Source organism: Rhododendron vialii, chromosome 8a (assembly GCF_030253575.1).
Source record: "Rhododendron vialii isolate Sample 1 chromosome 8a, ASM3025357v1".
NCBI lineage: Eukaryota > Viridiplantae > Streptophyta > Magnoliopsida > Ericales > Ericaceae > Rhododendron > Rhododendron vialii.
The window spans coordinates 4,749,733-4,770,456 of record NC_080564.1 but is presented as its reverse complement, the minus strand read 5'-3'; the positions used below and the strand labels follow the sequence as shown (position 1 = coordinate 4,770,456).

At 38.9% G+C, this 20,724-nt stretch overlaps 4 protein-coding genes across 6 annotated transcripts; 2 read left to right on the top strand and 2 right to left on the bottom strand.

Moving 5' to 3' along the window:
- Positions 1-2,085: 2,085 nt before the first annotated feature.
- Positions 2,086-5,513, top strand: LOC131299014 (succinate dehydrogenase [ubiquinone] iron-sulfur subunit 2, mitochondrial). Its single transcript, XM_058324540.1, has 2 exons — positions 2,086-2,835; positions 5,084-5,513. The coding sequence occupies exons 1-2, from the start codon at positions 2,189-2,191 to the stop codon at positions 5,259-5,261; spliced, it is 825 nt and encodes a 274-aa protein (XP_058180523.1). The 5' UTR covers positions 2,086-2,188; the 3' UTR covers positions 5,262-5,513.
- A 762-nt stretch (positions 5,514-6,275) lies between these two features.
- Positions 6,276-10,200, bottom strand: LOC131299013 (uncharacterized). Its single transcript, XM_058324539.1, has 4 exons — positions 9,623-10,200; positions 7,835-8,009; positions 6,693-6,970; positions 6,276-6,604 (listed from the first exon to the last, which is right to left on the bottom strand). Exons 1-4 carry the CDS (start codon positions 10,067-10,069, stop codon positions 6,497-6,499), a joined length of 1,008 nt encoding a protein of 335 aa, XP_058180522.1. The 5' UTR covers positions 10,070-10,200; the 3' UTR covers positions 6,276-6,496.
- Positions 10,201-11,523: 1,323 nt separating this feature from the next.
- LOC131299009 (protein FAR1-RELATED SEQUENCE 5-like) lies at positions 11,524-18,927 on the top strand. 3 transcript variants are annotated; one of them, XR_009190589.1, is made up of 7 exons: positions 11,524-11,664; positions 13,012-15,543; positions 16,361-16,466; positions 16,695-16,795; positions 17,070-17,213; positions 17,743-17,900; positions 18,535-18,927. XR_009190589.1 is itself a non-coding variant. In XM_058324535.1 (2 exons), exon 2 carries the CDS (start codon positions 13,016-13,018, stop codon positions 15,479-15,481), a length of 2,466 nt encoding a protein of 821 aa, XP_058180518.1. In that variant the 5' UTR covers positions 11,524-11,664; positions 13,012-13,015; the 3' UTR covers positions 15,482-15,858. The 3 variants fall into 3 exon arrangements, 1 of the variants encoding a protein (XP_058180518.1); XR_009190590.1 differs by lacking the exon at positions 16,361-16,466; XM_058324535.1 differs by lacking the exons at positions 16,361-16,466; positions 16,695-16,795; positions 17,070-17,213; positions 17,743-17,900; positions 18,535-18,927 and having other exon boundaries at positions 13,012-15,858.
- On the bottom strand, positions 16,198-20,107 carry LOC131299010 (protein WVD2-like 7). Its single transcript, XM_058324536.1, has 8 exons — positions 19,808-20,107; positions 18,413-19,066; positions 18,186-18,244; positions 18,010-18,084; positions 17,661-17,763; positions 17,493-17,555; positions 17,161-17,277; positions 16,198-16,820 (listed from the first exon to the last, which is right to left on the bottom strand). The coding sequence occupies exons 1-8, from the start codon at positions 19,874-19,876 to the stop codon at positions 16,647-16,649; spliced, it is 1,314 nt and encodes a 437-aa protein (XP_058180519.1). The 5' UTR covers positions 19,877-20,107; the 3' UTR covers positions 16,198-16,646.
- Between the last annotated feature and the right edge of the window lie 617 nt (positions 20,108-20,724).

The following is a 20,724-nucleotide window of genomic DNA, read 5'->3' as shown; positions in this document are numbered from 1 at the left end:
GGGGCACTGAATAATTCTCCCTCCATTCCATTTTGTTTGTTTACTTTTTTTAATTTTTTATTGTCCCAAAAATAGGTATGTGAGATTGACTTTCGGGTCTCCACATGCAATATGAGTCGTTCATTAATTTAAATTTTTTTTTTTAGTCACTCCAACAAAAACCAACTCAAATAGATATTTGTAAAAACTTAGACCCCGTTTCGCTAACAACTTTTAGAACTTTTTTGTTTTTGTCCTTGTTTAAATTTTTTTCACGTTTGTTAGTTTTGTACCAAATTTTTATGTAATTTGTCTCAACGAGACAAATTAGAAAAGTAAAAAAAAATTACTTTTACCCAAATATTTTGAAAAATAAGCACGTTTTAGCAAGCAAAAAAAAAAAAGTCAACTATTTATCAATAATAATCTACAAAAGTTTGGCGCAAAACTTACAAACGCGAACAAAATTTGAATAAGGACAAAAAGTGCTTAGCACAATGGGGTCTTAATCCAATCTTTCAAATTTTTATTTACAATTTAGAATCTTCGATTCTGAAAAAAATTATACGATTGAATCAAGCATGTACATGTATTTGATTGAGTTTTTTTTTCTACTACATGACTCAAAAAATTATTTTAAAATTAATGAACGCCTTGGATCATTTGCAGAGACCCCGAAGTGGATCTCAAAGATTTGTCTGTTCATATAGATTTTCTGTTCTGATTTCTATATTTGGATTTCTATATTTGGACAGCGACTTCAAAAAATTCAAGAAAAAAAAAAAAGTTGCGGGAACTTTTGATATGGATGTGTTTGTAATGGGTACTGTGTTTTAGGGAGAATTTCAAAACACCCCCAAACTTTGACCTCAATGTTTGTAATAGCCTAATAGGTACTGTGTAAATAAGCATTTTGAAGCATCCATTGATCCTTTTTTTTTTTTTTTTTACAAAAATTAAGGATTTCAAAATTCACGAAATTAAGGAGAGAGAATGGTTTAAAATATATCCAATAAGAATTTCAAAAATTGAAAATTGAAAATTCCCCCCATTTCTATCCATTAATCAACCCTTAATTTTAGGTAATCATAATTACTAGAATTTCACTAATTTAGAAAGGAAACATATACCTGCATATGAATATCTTATTAAAAAGGTAATATAGATAATTCACCATCTAAAAAAATAAAAATATAACTGTTCAAAGAATGCATGTTGAAAATTTACAAAGAGTTGAATCCGAGCTTGTAAGTCTCCCTTAAAAATATTTTATACTACTCCCTCCGTCCCAAATTGGATGATAATTTTTGAAATCTGTGCCAATTTTAATTCCTTATATTTTTCAATATGAATCTCAAAAAATATGCAATATGGATCTTGTTTGATAGTTCTCGATTAGTTCTATTATACAAAATTTTCAAATTCGTGAAAAACATTATAGATTGAAAAATATAAGTAATAAAAAATGGCACAAATTTCAAAAATTGTCATCCTATTTGGGACGGAGGGAGTAGTACGTATGAGTGTGTACCAAAAAAAAACCTATGGGTGTGACTGTCAACGGTCAAGATGTGAATGACTGCTCCACAAGCACACCACGTTTCCAATTTTACCCCAACGGCTCAAACGTCGCCACTTCATCACCACCGGAATCCAGTCTTCAACCCATCCACGGCAACCATTCAGCGCCTACGAAACTTAAGCACAGCCCCTAATAAAATTAAAATTCCACAAACGCCCTTCCAATGCACCGTCCTCCATTTATTTTTTTTCTGAATTAAATGTGATGTATTGCGATAAAATGACACATCTAGTAAAGTATAAAATACGTATTTAAAAAATAAAAATCTTAACAAAATGAAACTTTTTTTTTATTATCCACGGAATGGGACCTCAATCCTTCAAAATGGCTTGCACTTTCATTTTGATTCTTCGCTTTGCTCTGTAAATCCTCACACTTACGAATTTTAATTATTTAAAAAGTTTTCAAAAGATGCGCTCGTTTTTGCACTTCCGCACCCGTCCGCCCATAATGTTTACCGATCCATCCACCAAAGTCGGCTATCCTTCACAATATCTATCACCCCTTTTCCGTCATTTCACCGCACACAGGCACTCTCTCTCTCTCCAATTGCAAAATATTGTTTCGTGGGCTCCTGAAAGACACACGCCCTCTCTCTCTCTCTCCCTCTCTCTAGAATTTCGTCCAATGGCGACAGGTTTAGTCCGGCGAGCCTTCTCCAGGGTTCAAACCTCGCCGGCGGCGAAGCTAATCTGCATCCGATCGCACGCCTCAGACCAGACATCCCCCGAACCCACCCCCAAACTCAAGACCTTCCAAATCTACCGGTGGAGCCCCGACAACCCGACCAAACCCGAGCTCAAGTCCTACCAGATCGACCTCAAGGACTGTGGGCCCATGGTCCTCGACGCCCTCATCAAGATCAAGAACGAGATCGACCCCACCCTCACCTTCCGCCGCTCCTGCCGCGAGGGCATCTGCGGCTCCTGCGCCATGAACATCGACGGCTGCAACGGCCTCGCCTGCCTCACCAAGATCCCGTCCGCCTCTGCAGACTCGACCGTAACGCCGCTGCCGCACATGTTCGTGGTCAAGGACCTGGTGGTGGACATGACGAACTTTTATAACCAGTATAAGAGCATCGAGCCGTGGCTGAAGCGGAAGAGTCCGCCGGAGGAGAAGGGGAAGGAGTTTTTGCAGACCAAGAAGGATAGGGCGAAGCTCGACGGGATGTACGAGTGTATTCTGTGTGCTTGCTGTAGCACGTCGTGCCCTAGTTACTGGTGGAACCCTGAGTCGTATCTGGGCCCCGCCGCCCTCCTCCATGCCAATCGGTAATTTATTACTAATATTCTGCTATGTTTTAATATTTGATGATTGTTTTTATTTTTAATTTTGCTTCTTCGACGTCTGTTTGATTATGGTCGCCGATTTGGATGTGTTTTATGTGAAAACTAGCGGATGCCCGTGCCGTCGGATCGTAATACTCAGCTTAAATAAATTACTCGCTCTACTCGATATTTCTACCCGACAAATGTAATCTACACATAGTGCCAGTTACCATATATTTTTAGACGTTTACCTGTTTGATCATTAAAGACAAAATTTAAATAGGGATACGATGCCTAAAAAATGGGGAGAGAGGGGTATACTCATTTGGAGAAAATTGAAAAGTAATTTCCGTTATGGTTTCGTTTGATACAAGAAATTTAAGAGAAAGATGAGAAGTTGTAGTTTAACTATGTAGTCTAGAAATAAGATTCCGGCCTTTGAGAGGATCCTAGTAACTTTCTTCTCAAAGGCAATTGAATCGAAATAAGACTCCCACTAGGACAAGCTTTGACATAAAATTAATCCGGGTGGGGAAGTTTGAGATGTGGGTCCTACAAGTTTTCTACTAGCTGGGCGCTTTACAAATGCAGGAAAGTTCAACATTTCAGTACTTTCCTTCCATTTCCATGCAACTGAATGGGGCCTTGGGGTTCCTCGGTGTTGTTACGCTTGGAAAGATATTGCTTTGCTGAATTAAACTTAACTATATCACTGCCCCTTAAATCATAAGAAGTTTTAGGCCTGGTGGTATGTGGAGACTCTCTTCGAAGTTTTTGTATGGAAATACGTTTTGCTGGAATGAATTGAAACAGGGGGACAGAAATTTTTGTTTAGAAGGTTTGGCAATTGACTTTGATGTATTTGTCTATTCCAAGCTCGTTAATGTTCGAGAAACTCAAGCTCTGGTTTAGTTCTAGGCTTTAGCTCGAGTCAAAGTAATGTAAAGGAGCTGAGCTTGATATTTGAAGCTCAAGAAAGAAAAAGAAATCAAGCTTAGACTAAATCCTCGTTGTAGCCATGTAGCGTAAGCGTGTAAGCAAAAGGAATGGTGTGAATTTCTAGTGATATTCGTAAAAGTGAAACTTGGTTATCAATGTGATACTGTGACGTAATGTTCATGTTCAAAAGCCTGCTATAGACAGGCTAGAATATACTTGAGCTCTGGTAGCCTAAAAGGTTGGCTCAAGCTTGTTCGTAAAACAAACAAGCCGAACTGGAAGTGTTTAACGATATGATCTCGAGTTGTTCTCAGAGTTCAGTTTTGTTGCAACCTTTTCTCCAGGTACTTTTAGGTAGCCATGCAGAAACTTTCTTTGCTTTTATTACGTTGGAGAAATTTCTGAATCTTCATTGAAATTGTTATTTACTTATGTTTGTTTCTCAATTGCATGTTTCGGGGTATGTGATGTTAGAAGTGAAGTGTTGGGATGGGGAATGCAGGATTTCATGGACATAACTTATAAGGGTGATCTACATTGTTATGGCCTGGCCCAGTTGCCCTACACACATTTTTAGGTTCTAGAGCAATGCATAATGATGATAATCATGCTAAGTTTCAAAAAATTAAAATGATGTTCAAGCTAATCATATGAACTTGTGAAGCCTATCAGATTGTTGCACTAAAATAATATGATGCGTAATCTTGAGTTGGCCTTCATTTTGAATTAGTTGTGCAAGGCGGTAGGTAAAAAGGATTGACTACCCAGAGGAGCTTTGATAGGCTTCACACACAATGCACATTTGGCAATGTACAAGAGTCAGGATACAGGAAATTAAAGTTCTTATTGAACGAAAAGAGAGGGTGCTTTCCTTTGCTATTGGTGAACCAGAAGTATTATGACCCTACTATTGGCAATGTCCCGAGGCAGCGAGGTGCAAATGCATATTGTGCTTAGCAGAACTAAGTTGATCTATCAATTACATTTTACAGAAAATTATGTATGTCGCTGCAGAGACTTTTTTTTTCCCAAATGGTTTCGCTGATTCCTGTCGATCTATGTGAGTCAGGATCCTCGCTGTCCAATACCTTTTTCTTTCTCTTGTGTTTCTGTGCCATTATTGAAAGTGCAATGGCATCTCAAACTTATAAATTTACTTTGATGGCTGAGATTTGTTTAGAAATGCTTCTGTGTCGATGTGGTGTTCATTTTTTCAAGAAAATAACTCCTTTCTTTTCTTTTATTTCCCATTTCGCAGCTCATTAATAACATGGAACTGAATTGGCTTTGTATTTTCTGTTGGCATGCTCAGGTGGATAATGGACAGTCGTGATGAATACACCAAGGAGCGCCTCGATGCAATTTGTGATGAGTTCAAGCTATATCGCTGCCATACAATACTGAACTGTGCACGTGCCTGCCCGAAGGGACTCAACCCTGGGAAACAAATTACAAACATCAAACAGCTTGAGCTTGCAAAGGGTATCTAAGAAGTGATGATGTGCACTAATCCCCTTATTCAGGGCTTATTGTGAAGGACTATTTTCTGTCCAGTTAATAACTTGTGCACCAATTGTTGTTATGCAATTGTAGTATTTGGTAGCAAGGGTGTCTTTGTTTTTGAATAAATTCTGTTGGTACTGCCCTGGTCTGTGTTCTCTTGAGGTGATTGAATTTTTGTTCTTGTTTCACAGTAAATCCAGCATGATCAGCTTATGATTACAATTGCGATCAAACAGATATCTCCACTGCTGTTTTTCTCTTTGTGCGATGCAGTTATTCTTTAAAGCAAGTGATTTGTTTGTTTTTCAATGAGAATGATGGATCGGTCCTTGTTTTGGCTTTGGCCCATACAGGTTCATAGTTAAACCTAGGAGACAAGAAACTCTCTCTCTCTCTCTCTCTCTCTCTCTCTCTCTCTCTCTCTCTCTCTCTCTCTCTCGTGAAGAATAGTTATTTCTACTTTGTACTGTGGGTTTTGAGCCGACCAGCATAAAAACAGTCAAATGGCACAGAATGTGGTTCCTTGAGAATTTAGCCTTCTTGTTGTGCATTTGTCATCGTACCAGGGAGACTCATTTGGCACGATAGAGGCTCTGTGCGACACTTGCATATTGCTAACTCTATCAAAGCTGTCACTTTTGTGAAATGTGGCAGAAAATTGCTGCAGATTAGGACAAGTGAAAGGAAATGCAAGCTCCACAACAGGCATTTTGGTGATGTGCCTTGGGAGGATGCAACAGTTGCAGTTTATGCAGAAGTCCCGTAATGAACTGCCCTCACCATTTATTTGCAAAGAATCATCTCAAGAAGAACAATGACATTACGCAGGTCATAAGCCACAAGAGACTGTTCATAACATTGTGATCACATAACAGTTTCAAGGTAAAAAAACAACACTCCCTTCACTCATTGATCAAGATTCAAGAGTCCTATCTAGTGCATTTTGAATAATAATAGCACCCATTCAAGAAAATAAGTAAAGTAAAGTTGAGGGAAGCAAGTGACCAGGCTCTCTAAATTCCCTTTATTATTAGGTTAAAAAAGGGTACCTAGCACATCCACATCCAAAGCTAACAATACAATTAACCTCATCTGCATAGCCTGGGTTGCCGGCACCACATGCGAAAAAAGCTCTAAAACCACAACAACCAAACAAAACCCAAGGGAGAAAAACTAGCTCTCAGGTTATTACTTGGGACAATATTGAAAAATATACAGATTCCTAAGATCTCCTTGAAAGTCCGAGGAATACAGCAGCTGATGAGATTTGTACTCTGAGATCAGCAACATCAACATCATGACCACCTTCAACAAGACCCCACCGGTCGACCTGCAAAAGTATTCAAAAAATAAAGTGTTTTCAGTATGAAAAACAAAACAAGAGAGTGAAAGGAAAGGGTTAATAATAGTAACACTACCTGAAAATCTTCTTCAAGTCTAATCAACTCAATGGCCTCCTCAATCTGCAACTTGCCCTGGAAGATTCCAATAGAAATAACTAGAGAGTGTGATGCTGCAGCAAGTGCATCGATTGCAGCCAATTCACAGTCATCCGTCTTTTTGAGAAGGTTCTCAATAGCCTTTACAAGACCATCCTCCTGCTTGCCACCAAAGAAGCTGGAGTACACAACAGGCTTAAAGCCAAATTCTGACTCCACCCACTTCAGCAAAGGAGCGAATTTCTCCACTTGCCTTTCTGAAAATTTCAAGAGGTCGAGTACAACATTGTTAGTTCAGTATTTTTGTGAGATTAATTTTAGCATAAAAATGGGGGGAAAGAGCTGCAGCTTATTCAAATACAAATTGTTGTGTCAATGAAATACAAAAGAGGTACAACAAAAGATCCTATCCAATCTAGGAAGTGTCTTCCCTCTGTACTCTCTCTGGATCTCCACTACAGGCTCTGCCAAACTAATGAGAACATAGGAAAGTTGATCTCTTTCGATAAGCTACTAGTTTTGTCAGTTCTCACAAATGTCCTTCTATTAAAACATGTCGACCATGGCAGAGTGGCAGTGCGTGCAATCCTTGGTACAACAAGTGGTAAGCTTCTGAATGGTTTTAGTGACGATCAAAAACTATTCCAGCAATCCCCAGTTTAACTAACGTGTAACTCACAGTTGCATATATACATTAGACGCTGAGAAAACCAACTGTTCGATTCAAAGACATAGAAAGTAAAACAATAGGGGAGAATAGAGTAAAAAGGTTCCCAAATCAGCTTAATAAGGGCAATCACTGGCATAACTCTGACCCAAGTATCCAAGTTCACAGTTTTCATTTATACAGCTTGGTTTTGACAAAGACGAATTACACAAACATCAGAAGAGCATATAATTCCCGTTATCTACAATCAAGAACAGAAAAAGGACAAAAACTTCTTTTTTTAATCCTAAGTCACAAACTTTATACTGCAACAGTTTTCTGAAATGAGACAAGTTATATTTCATGCCAGTTTACCACAGAAAACATCTAAAGAAATACTCCATGATCAAACAAAAAAGTAACGATTGATAACGATTGAGAACGAAGTACTTGACTCGTAGATCCGTGCACATACCAAGGACACACTTTGTCAGGTCACTATCTCCAGGAGCACGACAGAAAACTAAATCTTGATGGAACTTCTTCAGCAGATATTCAATTATCTTTGGCCGAGTGATTGGAACTCTTTCCAATGCCGTGCACGCAAGCTTCATCAAAGGCATGGTAAAGGGTCTGATTCCATCTGTTTGCTACAAACCCATAGACAAAATTATTAGTCCCCCATCACACATAGCAGTTCATCAACAATAAAAGTATAAAACAAAAGCTCAAATAAATAAAAAGTAAAAACATTGCAAGTACTATAATCCAATATTATTACTCACATACCGCCATCCCAACCCTTACTCCCTTTTTCCATTAAATTTTAGAATAACCATGATTGAAAGGTTGATCCAATCATCGCTCTTATATATTTCATATTTCCATCAGATCCCTTCAACACTTCCAAGCATATCCCAGAAGCTTCTTTCACCAAATTTGGTGGAAAACTTTTCTCTTCCTTGATCCGATGAATATTTAAGTTCGTAATTCAATTTTTTTTTCATCAAGTTTCATCAGCATCAAAACAAAATTCATTTTTGAATCCAAATTACGATAAAAACTTGAGCAAGAATAAGTTTGAATCTACCCACAAAAACCCAATTCAAACGGACCAGGCACACGATTGTAACTCATCTTCCTTAATTGAGATAAAACTTAGGTTCTTCCTCAACTTGATATGGAGCTCATCCTTTCACCCTTTTTCCATCACATTTCAGTAACTTTTGAAATGGGAAACAATTAGATTCCTACGAATCCAAATTTAAGTAAAAACTTTAGCTAGAATAAACTTGACTGCACATACAAACACCCAATTCAAAAGGACCAGGCAGACACATTTTCATACATGTACATGTATATCTCTCCAATCTCTATTGCTATATAAAGGGAACAGCCCTGTTGGTGTGATTCGTGTGAACAAAGGTTACAGAGCTGGCCCACACTTTCAATTTTCCAAGCTAACCCTTTAACTACCTTTAAAGAAACTGCCAAGAACCAAACAAACTGCGACTCCCACTTTTTTCTTCCCTCTTCCTACATTCACAACCCAGATTTCATTGCAGATTAATTTTGAGTCAAGATTTTCCTCTTCCATCTTTTGCATAGCACAATTTGCACAGAATCGCGTGCCTGGCCGTCTAGTAATCTATTACTACTGTCTTCTATAGAGGGAATACTTTTTGGTGTGATCAGCAGTTTTGCAGCTAGCTCACACGTTTTGTTCCTAGTCTGAGCTGGCAATGTTGGTTAGCAAGATTTCTAAAGTTAGCAATGTTGGTCCAAAATATAGCTCACAATGATATAACAAAACTTAGCAACCCCTTAACCAATAACCAAATTTTGGCCTTTGGGCAACCAAAACTAGCAAACTTTTTCTCTTTGGATAACCAAATTTAATGGGGACCACACTCCATCCTTCCTTTCTCCTCCCTCTTTCAATGGACCCACCCACTTACAATTATTCCCAAATCTCTCTATCTCTCTACTAAAATGCAAATTTTGGTATGAACTATTGTTTGACTTCACATTGTTAATCCTAGCAACCCTTAAATGGATAACCAAAAGAGAGGTGACAAGTTTTGATTATCCAATTCTGGTTATGCCAATGGGGACATCCTAAACAACCCTTTTAACTGCCAAGAAGAAAAAAAAAACTGACATCCCAAATTTATTCTCTACTTTCACATCCAGTATTTCAGATTTCATTAGCGTTTAGTACATATACGTGGAGAGAGTCACAGAGAGAGCGAGCGAGAGGTACCTGGTATTCCCATTCGGCAGCAATACCCTTAGCTAGAGCAAGACTAGGGCACTTAAGCGGCCTCTTCGACGGCGTCTTCAGTGTTCTATAATCAAGCATTACACTCCACCCATTCCCATCTTCGGCCTCTCTAGTCGTCACCTGCTTGTAAAACCTCTTGCCCACGATCGATCCCGTCATGAACGACATGGGCATGGTCACCGACGACTGAGACGCCGCCTTTCTCGCCGCCTTAAGGTGTATGCTATCATCTTTCTTGGTCTCCTTCTCCTTGTGGGAGTCTTGGTCGTCGGACGAAAATGTGAAGGACGAAGAAGGGGCGTCGGGTTCGGGTTGCTTTTCGGTGGCGGCAACGGCGGTGAATTGTCGGGTTGGGGTGGTTAGGGCTCTGAGTGAGATGGCTGGGTTAATTGATTTTAGGGTTTTTCTCAGTGCAGCAGTTGCCATCGGTGAGAGAGAGAGAGAGTGGAAATGTCTGACAATTTGTCATCAACCTCGACTGGTTTAGCAGAAATTTGGTTTGTTGGGCTTGGGCCAAAATTACAAATAGACTGTCCGACCCACGGAATTCTGGGCTGGATAGATGTAGAACTTGTTTTGGAGTTTAGCCCACAAAATGCTGGGCCGGATCAGCACTCCTCTATTCCCCACCCACCTTCATGTCCGCTTTCTAAAAGCGGGATAATTTGCGACACCATTTTTTCCTTTTGATCCACTCCCAACAAGTCTATCCGCAACTTTATTTCCCTCCTGGACTGTGTGCTTCAAAATACATCAGGTGACAGTCAAGATGGCTTTACATTATTGGATCAACACATTGTGGGAAGAGTGCTCAGGACAATCCAAAGTTTATCATCAAGACCGCAGCTGCCGAGTCAGGATCAACTTCCATAGCCTCCAAGTCCTGGAGTTTCACCATCTCCAAACCTCTATAGTCTCCAAGTCCTGCAGTTTCACCATCTCCAAAACCTCTGAATATGCCCCATAGCTAATCAACCTCCGAGCTCGTACAATCTTCTACAAGTGCGCGCTTACACATACACAACCTTAGGCTTCTAACCGTCACAAATATTTTTCTTCTCCCTTTCTTCCTCCCCTCTAGGGTTTCATGCATTTGTACAACGGTGGAGAGGTAAAGACCATGTTACTAGTTCTAAACATCTTCTTATATAATTGTCTTTTAAATATGTGAATGTGATCCGGCAGCTGCAAATAGAATTGCCAAAATACTGGCCTTAGCACCATTGTAGCACTTTTGTGAAATTTTGATCAAATAATATTGTAGCAAGTCAAAAAATAATTTTTTTGTTTATTAAAAAATGACCAGAACTATTTGGCATGCTCTAAGGAATACAATTGGAATCCATGATTTCACATGCGCAGATTTCTGTTCGTCTAGGATTTTTTTTTTTTCGTCTTGGAATTTGTAGCAGTTTATGCCTTTTTTCCACTTAGGTGCAATAAATAAATTTTGGAAAAAAAAAAAATAGATACTACTTCATTTCAATCCACTGTTAACAAATGGCCACAAAAATACTATATGAAATAGTACAAAAAAAATCACAACAAAAAACTAGTATAGCAAGTGGAACAAAAATAATTACTAGAATTTATTTCGCTGGTTCTGATAGCGTACCAAACAAATAATATACATTAACAGTTAAATCTAGTTTTCAACATCAACTCAATGTTTAAATAGGAGTAGTTTTTAGGCCCGTTCAGCTAAGAATTTTATTTTTTTAAGTATTTATTTTACGCTTTACAAAACAAGTCATTTTTTTTTATTTTATGATACATCACTTTTAATTAGTGGAACGGGACCTTAATTTAATATCTATATATACGATTAATACTCATCACCTATTTGTAAATTTTCTTTTTTTGGCAAAAACTCATCACTCCTATTTCCCCTGTATTCTCTTCCTCTCCGAGCAGCTGAAGACGACGCCCTAGAATTTCGATTACTCTGATACCCAAATACAGGCCTGCGATTTTGACGTCACCCCCAAATACTACTGCGTCTTCTCCCTTTCTTCTCTCAGGTTTTTCTCTCCCTCTCTCTCTACCCATCTCATCTCTCTCCTCATGTATATCTATCACTATGTAATTGTCCACTATGTTTGTTTCAACACTTATTTGTATGAGGAATGCAAATTTGGGCCGATATACCACCTGAAAGACTCAATCACATACTATCTCTGATGATTTCTGGCGTGCTTAAAAATGGAAGCTTTTATATTGAAAAGGAATCATCATTCACCAATTTAGACGAAGGGCTGTGCCACTTTGTAAGGCTTCGTTCAGTTTTCAAGAATTGGGTACTTGGAAAATTGTCCCCGAGAAAAATTTGGTGAAGTGGAGTAGAATCGATTTTTTAGGAAAGTGTAGAATAGATTGGTTGTGTAGGGAACTAGTTAAAGATTACTGGGGAATCTTGTGTTTTTTTCAGGTCCGATTCGGGAAAAAACTAAACTAATCTTGGTGGGAAAGTTCAAGATGTGGGTCCTACAAGTTTCCTGCTGAGTGAACAAACAAAAAATGCTAAATGAATGAGGCCTAAGTAGCCTAACTCGGTCCAAATAGGCTGGAGTATGCACTGTCGCTAAATTGGTCTAGGAAAACTTGGGTCAAGAATTCTAACATGTTACATGTCACCTTTCCATCTCACATGTACCAGATAATTACCGGGTCGTGTAAGCCCTACGGTAGCCCAAGGGGGAGTGATAAACGAAAGATTTTTGATCATTGATCTACCTGTTGAGGTTCGACCCCATTACATACGAGCGTCATAAGCTTTGGCCAAAATGAATTCTTATATACTGATATCTATAATTACGATTACATTTTAATAGGATGAAATCTCTTGTACATGCTTAGCTTTATGATTTGACAGTTTAATACCCAATTATGAAAAACGTGTATATGCTACGTGACCTACGTCTATAAATTTCTGAGCTGTCTTCTGCGTGACATTTATTCAAGAGCGATATGGAGTATTATGACGTTTTGTATCATTGATATGCATCAGGGGGGAGTGATAAGTGAAAGATTTGACCGTTGATCTACTTGTTGAGGTTCAAGCCCAACACATACGAGAGTCATATGCTTGCGCCAAAATAAACTTGTAATTTCTGTCTTTTATACACATGAATGTACAATTGCATATTAGCAGGAGGAAAACTTTTGTATATGCTTAGCTTTAAGATTTGACAGACTTATACTCAAGTACGAAACAGTTTTGTATAGTGTGTCTGTAAATTTCTAAGCTGTCTTATGCGTGACATTCAAGATTCGATGTGGAGTATTATGATAGTTGTGTGTGGTGCGATACGCATCAAGCACTGTATGTTCTTAGTTGCTTTTCACTCATTTTCTCCCTCATAACGAAGGTCCATGGCTGGTAGTGAGACTGATGTACCAATTCATCAAATTGAAGAGGAAGTGGAAGACATATCCCCAACATCAACTGGGCTAGACGTTGATGTGGAGCTGGAGTGTCAAAGCTTGGAAGTTTCAACCTCTATAAAGAGTGGGGTTGACATTGTTGGTGAGAAAATGTGCCAAAGCAAAAAAGCTTCCGTTATTGCCAACAATGGGGAAGATTTTGATGGAGAACAAGTGTATAAGAGCTCAGAAAGTTCTGTTGACAAAAATGGGATGGACAACCAGGGGATGGATATGGATATGGATAGTAAGCTGGAATATCAGAGCCCTAATGATCCATTGGTAGACATAGCAGAGTCTACAAACTTTTGTGAAACAGTTGAAGCTGATGAATATGTCGTACCAGAACTTGGCGTGGAGTTTGAATCAGAAGATCATGCATACAGGTGCTACAATACATATGCTGCACTGGGAGGTTTCAGCATTAGGAAAGATTTCATAAATAAAAGTAGGGCTAACGGTTATGTCTTATCGAGAAGATACACTTGTTATAAAGAAGGTTATCGGCGAACCAAGGGTAATGCAGATGTTAAGAAGCCCCGAAAGGATACAAGAACCGGTTGCTTGGCATATATGACTATTGCCCGTCAACCAAATGGCAAGTATCGAGTTCTACATTTTGAGAACAAACATAATCATGAGTTTGCAACCCCATTTACTGCCCATCTGTTACCGTCAGTGAGGAGAACAACTTTTGCAGAAGCTGTTGAATCTGAATTAGCTGACTCAGAGACAAAAGGGGTACCAAAACTTGGAATGGGATTTGATTCAGAAGATCAAGCATATGAGTTCTACAATGCGTACGCCGGACGTGTGGGTTTTAGTGTTCGGAAGGACTATGTGAATAAAAGTAAGGTGGATGGTGCGGTGGCGTCTAGAAGGTTCACTTGTTTTAGAGAAGGGTTCAGGCAAAAGGACAGAAAGGATTCAAATGTAAAGAGACCTAGAAAGGAAACAAGAATTGGTTGTTTGGCACACTTGGTCATTGCACGTCACCCTGATGGTAAATATCGCATCACGCGGTTTGAAGAAGAACACAATCATGAGCTTGTTCCCTTTTGTAGGGTCCGCATGTTAAGGTCTCAGAAGAGTGCTGCAGAAGCCACTGCGGTAGATGATTCTGGAATTCAGACAAATGCAGCTTCTGACTTAATAATCAAACCAGTTGCTGCAGGGGAGACATTGGTTTATCAGCCTGTTGATTATAAAAGTAATCTACCGGCAAAGCGCATGAGAGAGATGAGGCAGGGAGAGTCAGAAAGTATTCTTCAATATTTTGAAAACAAGCAATTAAAAGACCCTTCTTTCTTTTATGCTGTACAACTCGATGTTGAAGGTGAAATGACAAATGTTTTTTGGGCTGATCCAAAGATGGTGGAGGATTTCGGGGATTTTGGTGACGTGGTTTGCTTTGATATGACTTACAAACTAGGCAAAGATTGCCGACCTTTTGCACCAATTATTGGAGTGAATCATCATAAGCAGATGGTGGCCTTTGGTGCGGCACTTTTATATGATGAAACTGTTCAATCTTTTCAATGGCTATTTCAAAAATTTCTGGAGGCTGTGTCTGGAAAGAAGCCAAAGACAATCCTCACAGACGAAGATGCAACAATGGCTGAAGCAATCTCTTCGGCATATCCAGAAGCACACCATCGATTATGTGCATGGCATGTGTACCAAAATACACTCAAACACCTTAGTGATGTTATTGTAGGCTTGGATTCTTTTGCCAATGATTTAAGCAGTTGCATTTTTAATCATGACGAGGAGCAGGATTTCGTTGATGCATGGAAGGCTATGCTGGACATGTATGGTCTTTGGGAAAATGAGTGGTTGAATGACATATTCAAAGAAAGAGAGAAATGGGCTTTACCATATGGAAGACACATTTTTTGTGCTGACATAAAAAGTGCTCAACTCTCTGAATGTTTCAGTACTACTAGCTTGAGAAAGTACCTAAAGTCTGACTTAGATGTTCGTACATTTTTCAAGCACTTTGGAAGGGTGGTGAGTGATTGGCGCTACAAAGAGATAGAAGCTAATTATGATATGAGTCAGCGAATGCCAAGGCTAATGGGGGATGTGATTCTATTGAAGCATGCAAGGGATCTTTACACACCAACGATTTTCGAATCGTTTCAGCAAGAATATGAAAATTGTCTCAATGCTGTTGTTAACCAATGCACTGAAATCAAGTCATTAGTTGAGTACAAAGTTAGCGTATATGGGCAAGTACTAGAGCACACCATCATATTCAACTCATCTGAAGATTCGGTTGTGTGCAACTGTATGAAGTTCCAGTTTGTTGGGGTGTTGTGTAGCCATGCACTAAAGGTGCTTGATTATAGGAACATAAAAGTTGTTCCTACACGATACATCTTGAAGAGGTGGACAAAAGATGCAAGGGCTTGAATATGTCTAGATGGTATTGGTGTCTGCAAGTCAGCTTGCAAGGAGACATCAGATTGTCTAAGGTTGGTGGATACATCGTAAAACATAATCCAATTATACAATAGCTTTTGAATTTGCGAAGAACTTCACCATGTTATGGGAGACTCTGTTGAGAAAATGGAGCAGTTCATTGAGTGATCTTGTACACTACGGATGTCCCTGGTTACCCTGTTTTCAAATGTATCATGGAGCGTGAAAATGCATGTTTCGATTTTCCCCATCTTTCTGTTCTTTCATCTATTTTTGATTTTCTGGTCATGAACATGGATATGGCTGTACATTAGCAAGATCAACTGACATTAGTCTATGGTTTGAAGGATGCATTTTGGACATTGTTTCTGCCTAATTAGTGTGGTTTTCATGCCATCGCACTATGGAAGTTTAATAAGCAGCTATAATCTAGTTCAGCGGCTCTTCGATGAATGTGGAAATGAATGAATACTATGTATGTGGCTTTCTAGGTAAGTTTCCAGTCTAAAATACTGCACAATCCTGTGAATTGTGATTATATCAAAGTAACCATTCCTTCAATCGGTTGTGATGTAGAGCAATCCCGTACCATTTCCTGTAAAAGCAACCTTTGAACTTTTTGAATGGCATCAGGATGTTTATTAAGTTAATTTCATCATTCCAGTTTTATTGCTGTCACATTTAGCAATACGGAACACAAAGATAAATATTCGAAGAAGAGAGAATATTATAATGTAAGTACAAAAATCATCTTAAATTTTATGCTTACAAGCCCTGTGAATTCTCAGGACAGTGAATTCTCAAGAGATAATTTTATGCTTAAATTTTACTCCTTATTCGGGTATAGTCATGGATGCCATCTTCTTGCAGATAAGTACCCCATCAGCAGATAAAAGCAGTACACAAAAAAGTTAAAGGAAAAGGGTACACACGAACGAAAATTTAGAATATTTCCACAGAATGCAGCTAACTTGAGGTTAGCCATCTCTCTGGTGATCCAAATTTGGAGTTCATCCTTATCAAACTAGCTGTCAGTTTTCTGTACAGAAAAAAATGTTCAGAAGTATTGCAGCTCCCAATAAACATACATGAGTCGTCGTCGTTTTTGCCAATCAATATCGTTTATTTTGGAGATGCTTTCTCATGGGTATTCATTTCAGGGAGCCAAGAGTACGGATTTGTGATCTGACTTTTCTTTTTTCAGGAAATTCTTGGAGCAGCTTTTCTTAGATGAAGCTGTCTCTGGCGGTGGGGAGGTTATACCTCGCGATGGGCTGGAACTTGGCTTTCCTCTTCCTATCTTGGGTGAGTTAGGATGTGGCAATGGAATCTGCAAGATATACAAGGGAAAAAGTGGTCATGCTATAATTAATCTTAGCTTAGGCTGCTTTTGGATCAAGGAAAAGATGAAAATGGAAAAGTTTAGGGATCTATGTGTTGTGAGCCACTAGATCCTTCAATTTTCTATTTCCTTTTCCTTACCCAAATCCGTGATTCACATGCAGCCTTCGTAGAAAGACTGATTTTGGATGAAAATAACATGGTATGGGTTGATGAACTTTCTATGTTTCATTTCTAGGTGAACATGCTGCGATGCAGGTAATATGGTGATTGCTGCTAATATTGAATATGAAGTATTTGCAGCAGTAATGATTGGAAGAAAGAGATACCTTGACGTTCTTTATCTGATCTTTTGCTGCTTCTCTTTCATTATAGAAATCAGGTAGCGGCTGGGCTCTGAAGCAGAGGCTTTGGCGTAATTTTCTTAGTTCTGTTTCTGCTTTCTCCTGCACAATTGAAAAGCTAGTCAACACAGTGTATCTCTGAATCTTGTTATAGTTTCGGTTGACTGAATCAAACAGGATTTTGTTGCTAAATTTTTTAGAAGTGACCCCAAAAGAAAGTCCTTCAGCGGGGGGTGGGGGTTTTAGAACTTCTATAAGTGGCAAACAAGATTGTTCTGTAACTGTGTCTATGGAAAGCTTGAAAAAGAACGCCTGACCTTTAATCTTGTCTGCAGCTGCACTTTTTGTCCCTCATTGGCATTGAATTTTTCTTCGAGCTTCTGACAATTTTAACATGGGAAAAAAGGACAGAAACCTTAGCAATCATTCATTAATAAATGCAGCTCAAGAAAGATTTGAGTGAAAATAACTGAGGCAAGGCTCGCCTGTTTTCTTCTTGCCGCTCTTTCCTCCGTCCGCAAGCTGAAAGGACTGGATAAAATTGGTGACTGTAATTTGTTTCTGCAGGCACTGAAGGACTTTGAACAACTGTAATACAAATGCCATTTTTTCAGGAGAATTAGAGCCTCTTCTAATTGAATGGAACAAATACTGCTCTGAAAGACTCGTGGCACGTTCAAGTTTAACAGTAACACAGTATCTTCTTTTTCATATCTTATCATCAGGTATGGAATTTTTTATCCATTGCATAATATCAAAACCATGAGAATTCTTCTTATCATGCAGATTGGACTACTTTTAGTATACTAGGTCACAAAACTACTTAGTACTTACACGGCAGATAGGATGTGCCATTTTGGGGCTCTTGTTTTGCTTCCAGGAGTTGAGATGTCAAGTTGTGTTCTAGGCCTATAAGTTTCAGATTAGACAAAGTCAAACACTAATCGTAGCTCAATCATGTAATGACATACACCATACAATAAATATAACTATATAAGAAGACCAAGTACCTTTTACTTTCTGAACTAGGGATTGCCGAAGGATTCACTAATACCCCATTTGCAGATGCCTGCAAATCGAGAATGAAACAAATCCTAGCATGCATTATAAGAAATTCGTGGTTGTAAATGTTATATAGCTTCTTAATAGCTTATGCCCTAAGAATAGCTTCTTAATAGCTTGTGCCCTAAGAGTAATAAATGGTGAGTAAGAAAGTGGCAGCAGCACAAAGGAGTACCTTCATTGGAGTACTTAGAGGAGTTTTGCTATTTTTAGATTTGTTATTTGGACTAGAAGCAACTCTTGAACTGTCCATCCTCCGGGCAGCTGGAGTAGTTGACCCATCCTGTTCTTTGGCAGGAGTAGACTTTGGAGTCAATTTCAGTTTATCCGTGGAGTGTGTTGCAGTATTCCGGGTCAGTGGAGTGGCATTATTTTCCCTCCCGGGGTGAATAGGAGCTGCTGGTTTGGCAGGTGAAGCTGGAACTCTTGGTGCTCTTTGGTGAGCAGCTGAATTCGAAGACAAAAATTCTGGTTTCACCTTGCCATTCTCCGCTTTCTGTAGCTCCGCATTTGAATTATCATCATTTCCATGGACAACATTGGAGTGCTTCATCGAATTATCAATAGATTGTTGTTCAAATTCTGGTTGCGCGTGGTTATTGGCTGCATTTGCTTGCTCAAGCAAGGCTGCAGCCTTCTTAGCGGCAATGCTCTTGTAATGAGCTTCAAAGAAAGCTTTCTTTTGTGCCACTGATCCCGGTTGAGCGTACCTCTCGGCCTCCTCCACGTAGCTTTTGTGAGAGAAAGTAGACCACTTTTCCCATGATAAGGACTCTGACATGAACCTCCCAAAAGATACCGAGTCCCCAAGAGCATGCATGGGATTTCCCTGAAAAGAAATTTTCTGTTCTAACACTTGCCAGAGTATAACCTTAAGACATCTCCAATCCTTAATCTCTAATCATCCGATACGTACGTGGAAATGATAAAACTGAGATCCACTGCTTTCGTCATCGTTTTTCCAAATCAAGAGAGAAGCAAACCCTAGTCAAATAGTTCTATTAATTTCTGATGTCCTTGCATTTTCTCGGGTTGGCGAGTTTGAAGATGGTTTTCTTTCATAAAAATGTTGAAAAGAGCTTCTTAGGTCTGGTTGAAATTATTTCTGGAAAAGGTTTGATGGAAAAAAGATTTGATGATTTTGGGTGTTCAAAATTAGTCCAAAACTTCACTGAAATCTGATAAAATAGAGGAAGGGATGGAGATTGCCCTGGAACTTCTAAACCCAATTCTGTTTTAGTTGATTCACTGGTTAAATCTTGTGGAAACATAATTCTTTCAATACTAATATTTAAGAATTATGCCTCTCCCCTTTTTTCTTTTTCAGATGCCTGATTAAACCAAAAGACTTAATTAGTTTGAGAACTTAAACCAGGTGTTACAAAAGCCATTAACCATTTGACTGAATTAGCTGAAGCCAGATGTTTCCGGTTGTGCTCGTTATTTTTTCAGTATCTTGTAATTTTCTTGGCGTTGGATAATTTGGAACTAATTCGGTTATGGTTAACGAAGTTCATGACTAAAACAGAAGACCAGATGGTAAAACATTTAGAAAAGCAGAGAAACTGACCTGTTTAGCGCCACTGGCTATGCCAGAACCATAGGAGAATGGTTGCACGAGACAAGCTGATTCTCCCATGGCTTCTTCACTAGTGAGAAAAACCCAAAACACCCAATTTTATTTCTGTTCTCCTCTGTGGGTTCTGGTTTAGGGGTCTTCTCTTTGATACTTCAAATTTGAAAATCAAGTTGGTTAACTTTTTATGCTTTTGTCTTTGTGCAAAAGGTTGGTCACATGGAGGGAGGAGAGAAAAAGGAGTGTAGTGCAATTTTAAATTTGTTGGTGGGTGGGGTTTTTCAGTCTTTATTATCAGCTTGAATGGTCTACTGGTCCCACCAGTTGAAATTTTAATCCATCTTTGTAACGTTCCATTTTTCGAATTTTGAACTGCTTTATGAAATAGTAATGATTATCCTAATTATGACTGTTGGGTTTTTTTACTTAAAACTTTTGAAGACAAATAAAGAAGCATTGCCGAATTCTATGCTCTTATCGCTCATCAAATTGGATTCGGGTGGCGGAGTCCCTGCTGAGTGTGTGCAATTACCTGGTTTGAAAACATGGAATTGCCCCAGAGGAAAGCTGAGTTAGTTTGAATTTTGTGGAGGTTGGTGATGCAACAGACTGAATGAACCACCTGCTGTTACCACATCAAAATGCTAACACGTTTCTGTATCTTCACAATTATATCATCATCGTATGTCAACATGGGTAAATCAACGGCCCTGACTTTTCGGGAGCGTAAAGCAAAAAGTAAAGATGAAGCCATTTTTTGTTGGACTCTTATAAGGGGAACCAAAGTAGAAAGAGCCCCTAAAATTTGTGCATTTTTGGGGCCTAAAACGGTGTTGTAGCTCAGGGCTGACTCCGTAAGACAAAGCCAATTTTCTGACGAGACTCCGGCAACAATCCGGTTGAGACGAAAA

Coding starts and splice junctions, on each gene's coding strand:
- LOC131299010 (XM_058324536.1), bottom strand. CDS start 19,876: ATGGGAGAATCAGCTTGTCTCGTGCAACCATTCTCCTATGGTTCTGGC. Junction 19,067..19,807: donor TAGCCAGTGGCGCTAAACAG/GTCAGTTTCTCT, acceptor ATTTCTTTTCAG/GGAAATCCCATGCATGCTCT. Junction 17,278..17,492: donor AGCTGCAGACAAGATTAAAG/GTCAGGCGTTCT, acceptor TCAATTGTGCAG/GAGAAAGCAGAAACAGAACT.
- LOC131299013 (XM_058324539.1), bottom strand. CDS start 10,069: ATGGCAACTGCTGCACTGAGAAAAACCCTAAAATCAATTAACCCAGCC. Junction 8,010..9,622: donor CTGCCGAATGGGAATACCAG/GTACCTCTCGCT, acceptor ATGGGTTTGTAG/CAAACAGATGGAATCAGACC. Junction 6,605..6,692: donor GACTTGAAGAAGATTTTCAG/GTAGTGTTACTA, acceptor ATACTTTTGCAG/GTCGACCGGTGGGGTCTTGT.
- LOC131299009 (XM_058324535.1), top strand. CDS start 13,016: ATGGCTGGTAGTGAGACTGATGTACCAATTCATCAAATTGAAGAGGAA.
- LOC131299014 (XM_058324540.1), top strand. CDS start 2,189: ATGGCGACAGGTTTAGTCCGGCGAGCCTTCTCCAGGGTTCAAACCTCG. Junction 2,836..5,083: donor GCCCTCCTCCATGCCAATCG/GTAATTTATTAC, acceptor TGGCATGCTCAG/GTGGATAATGGACAGTCGTG.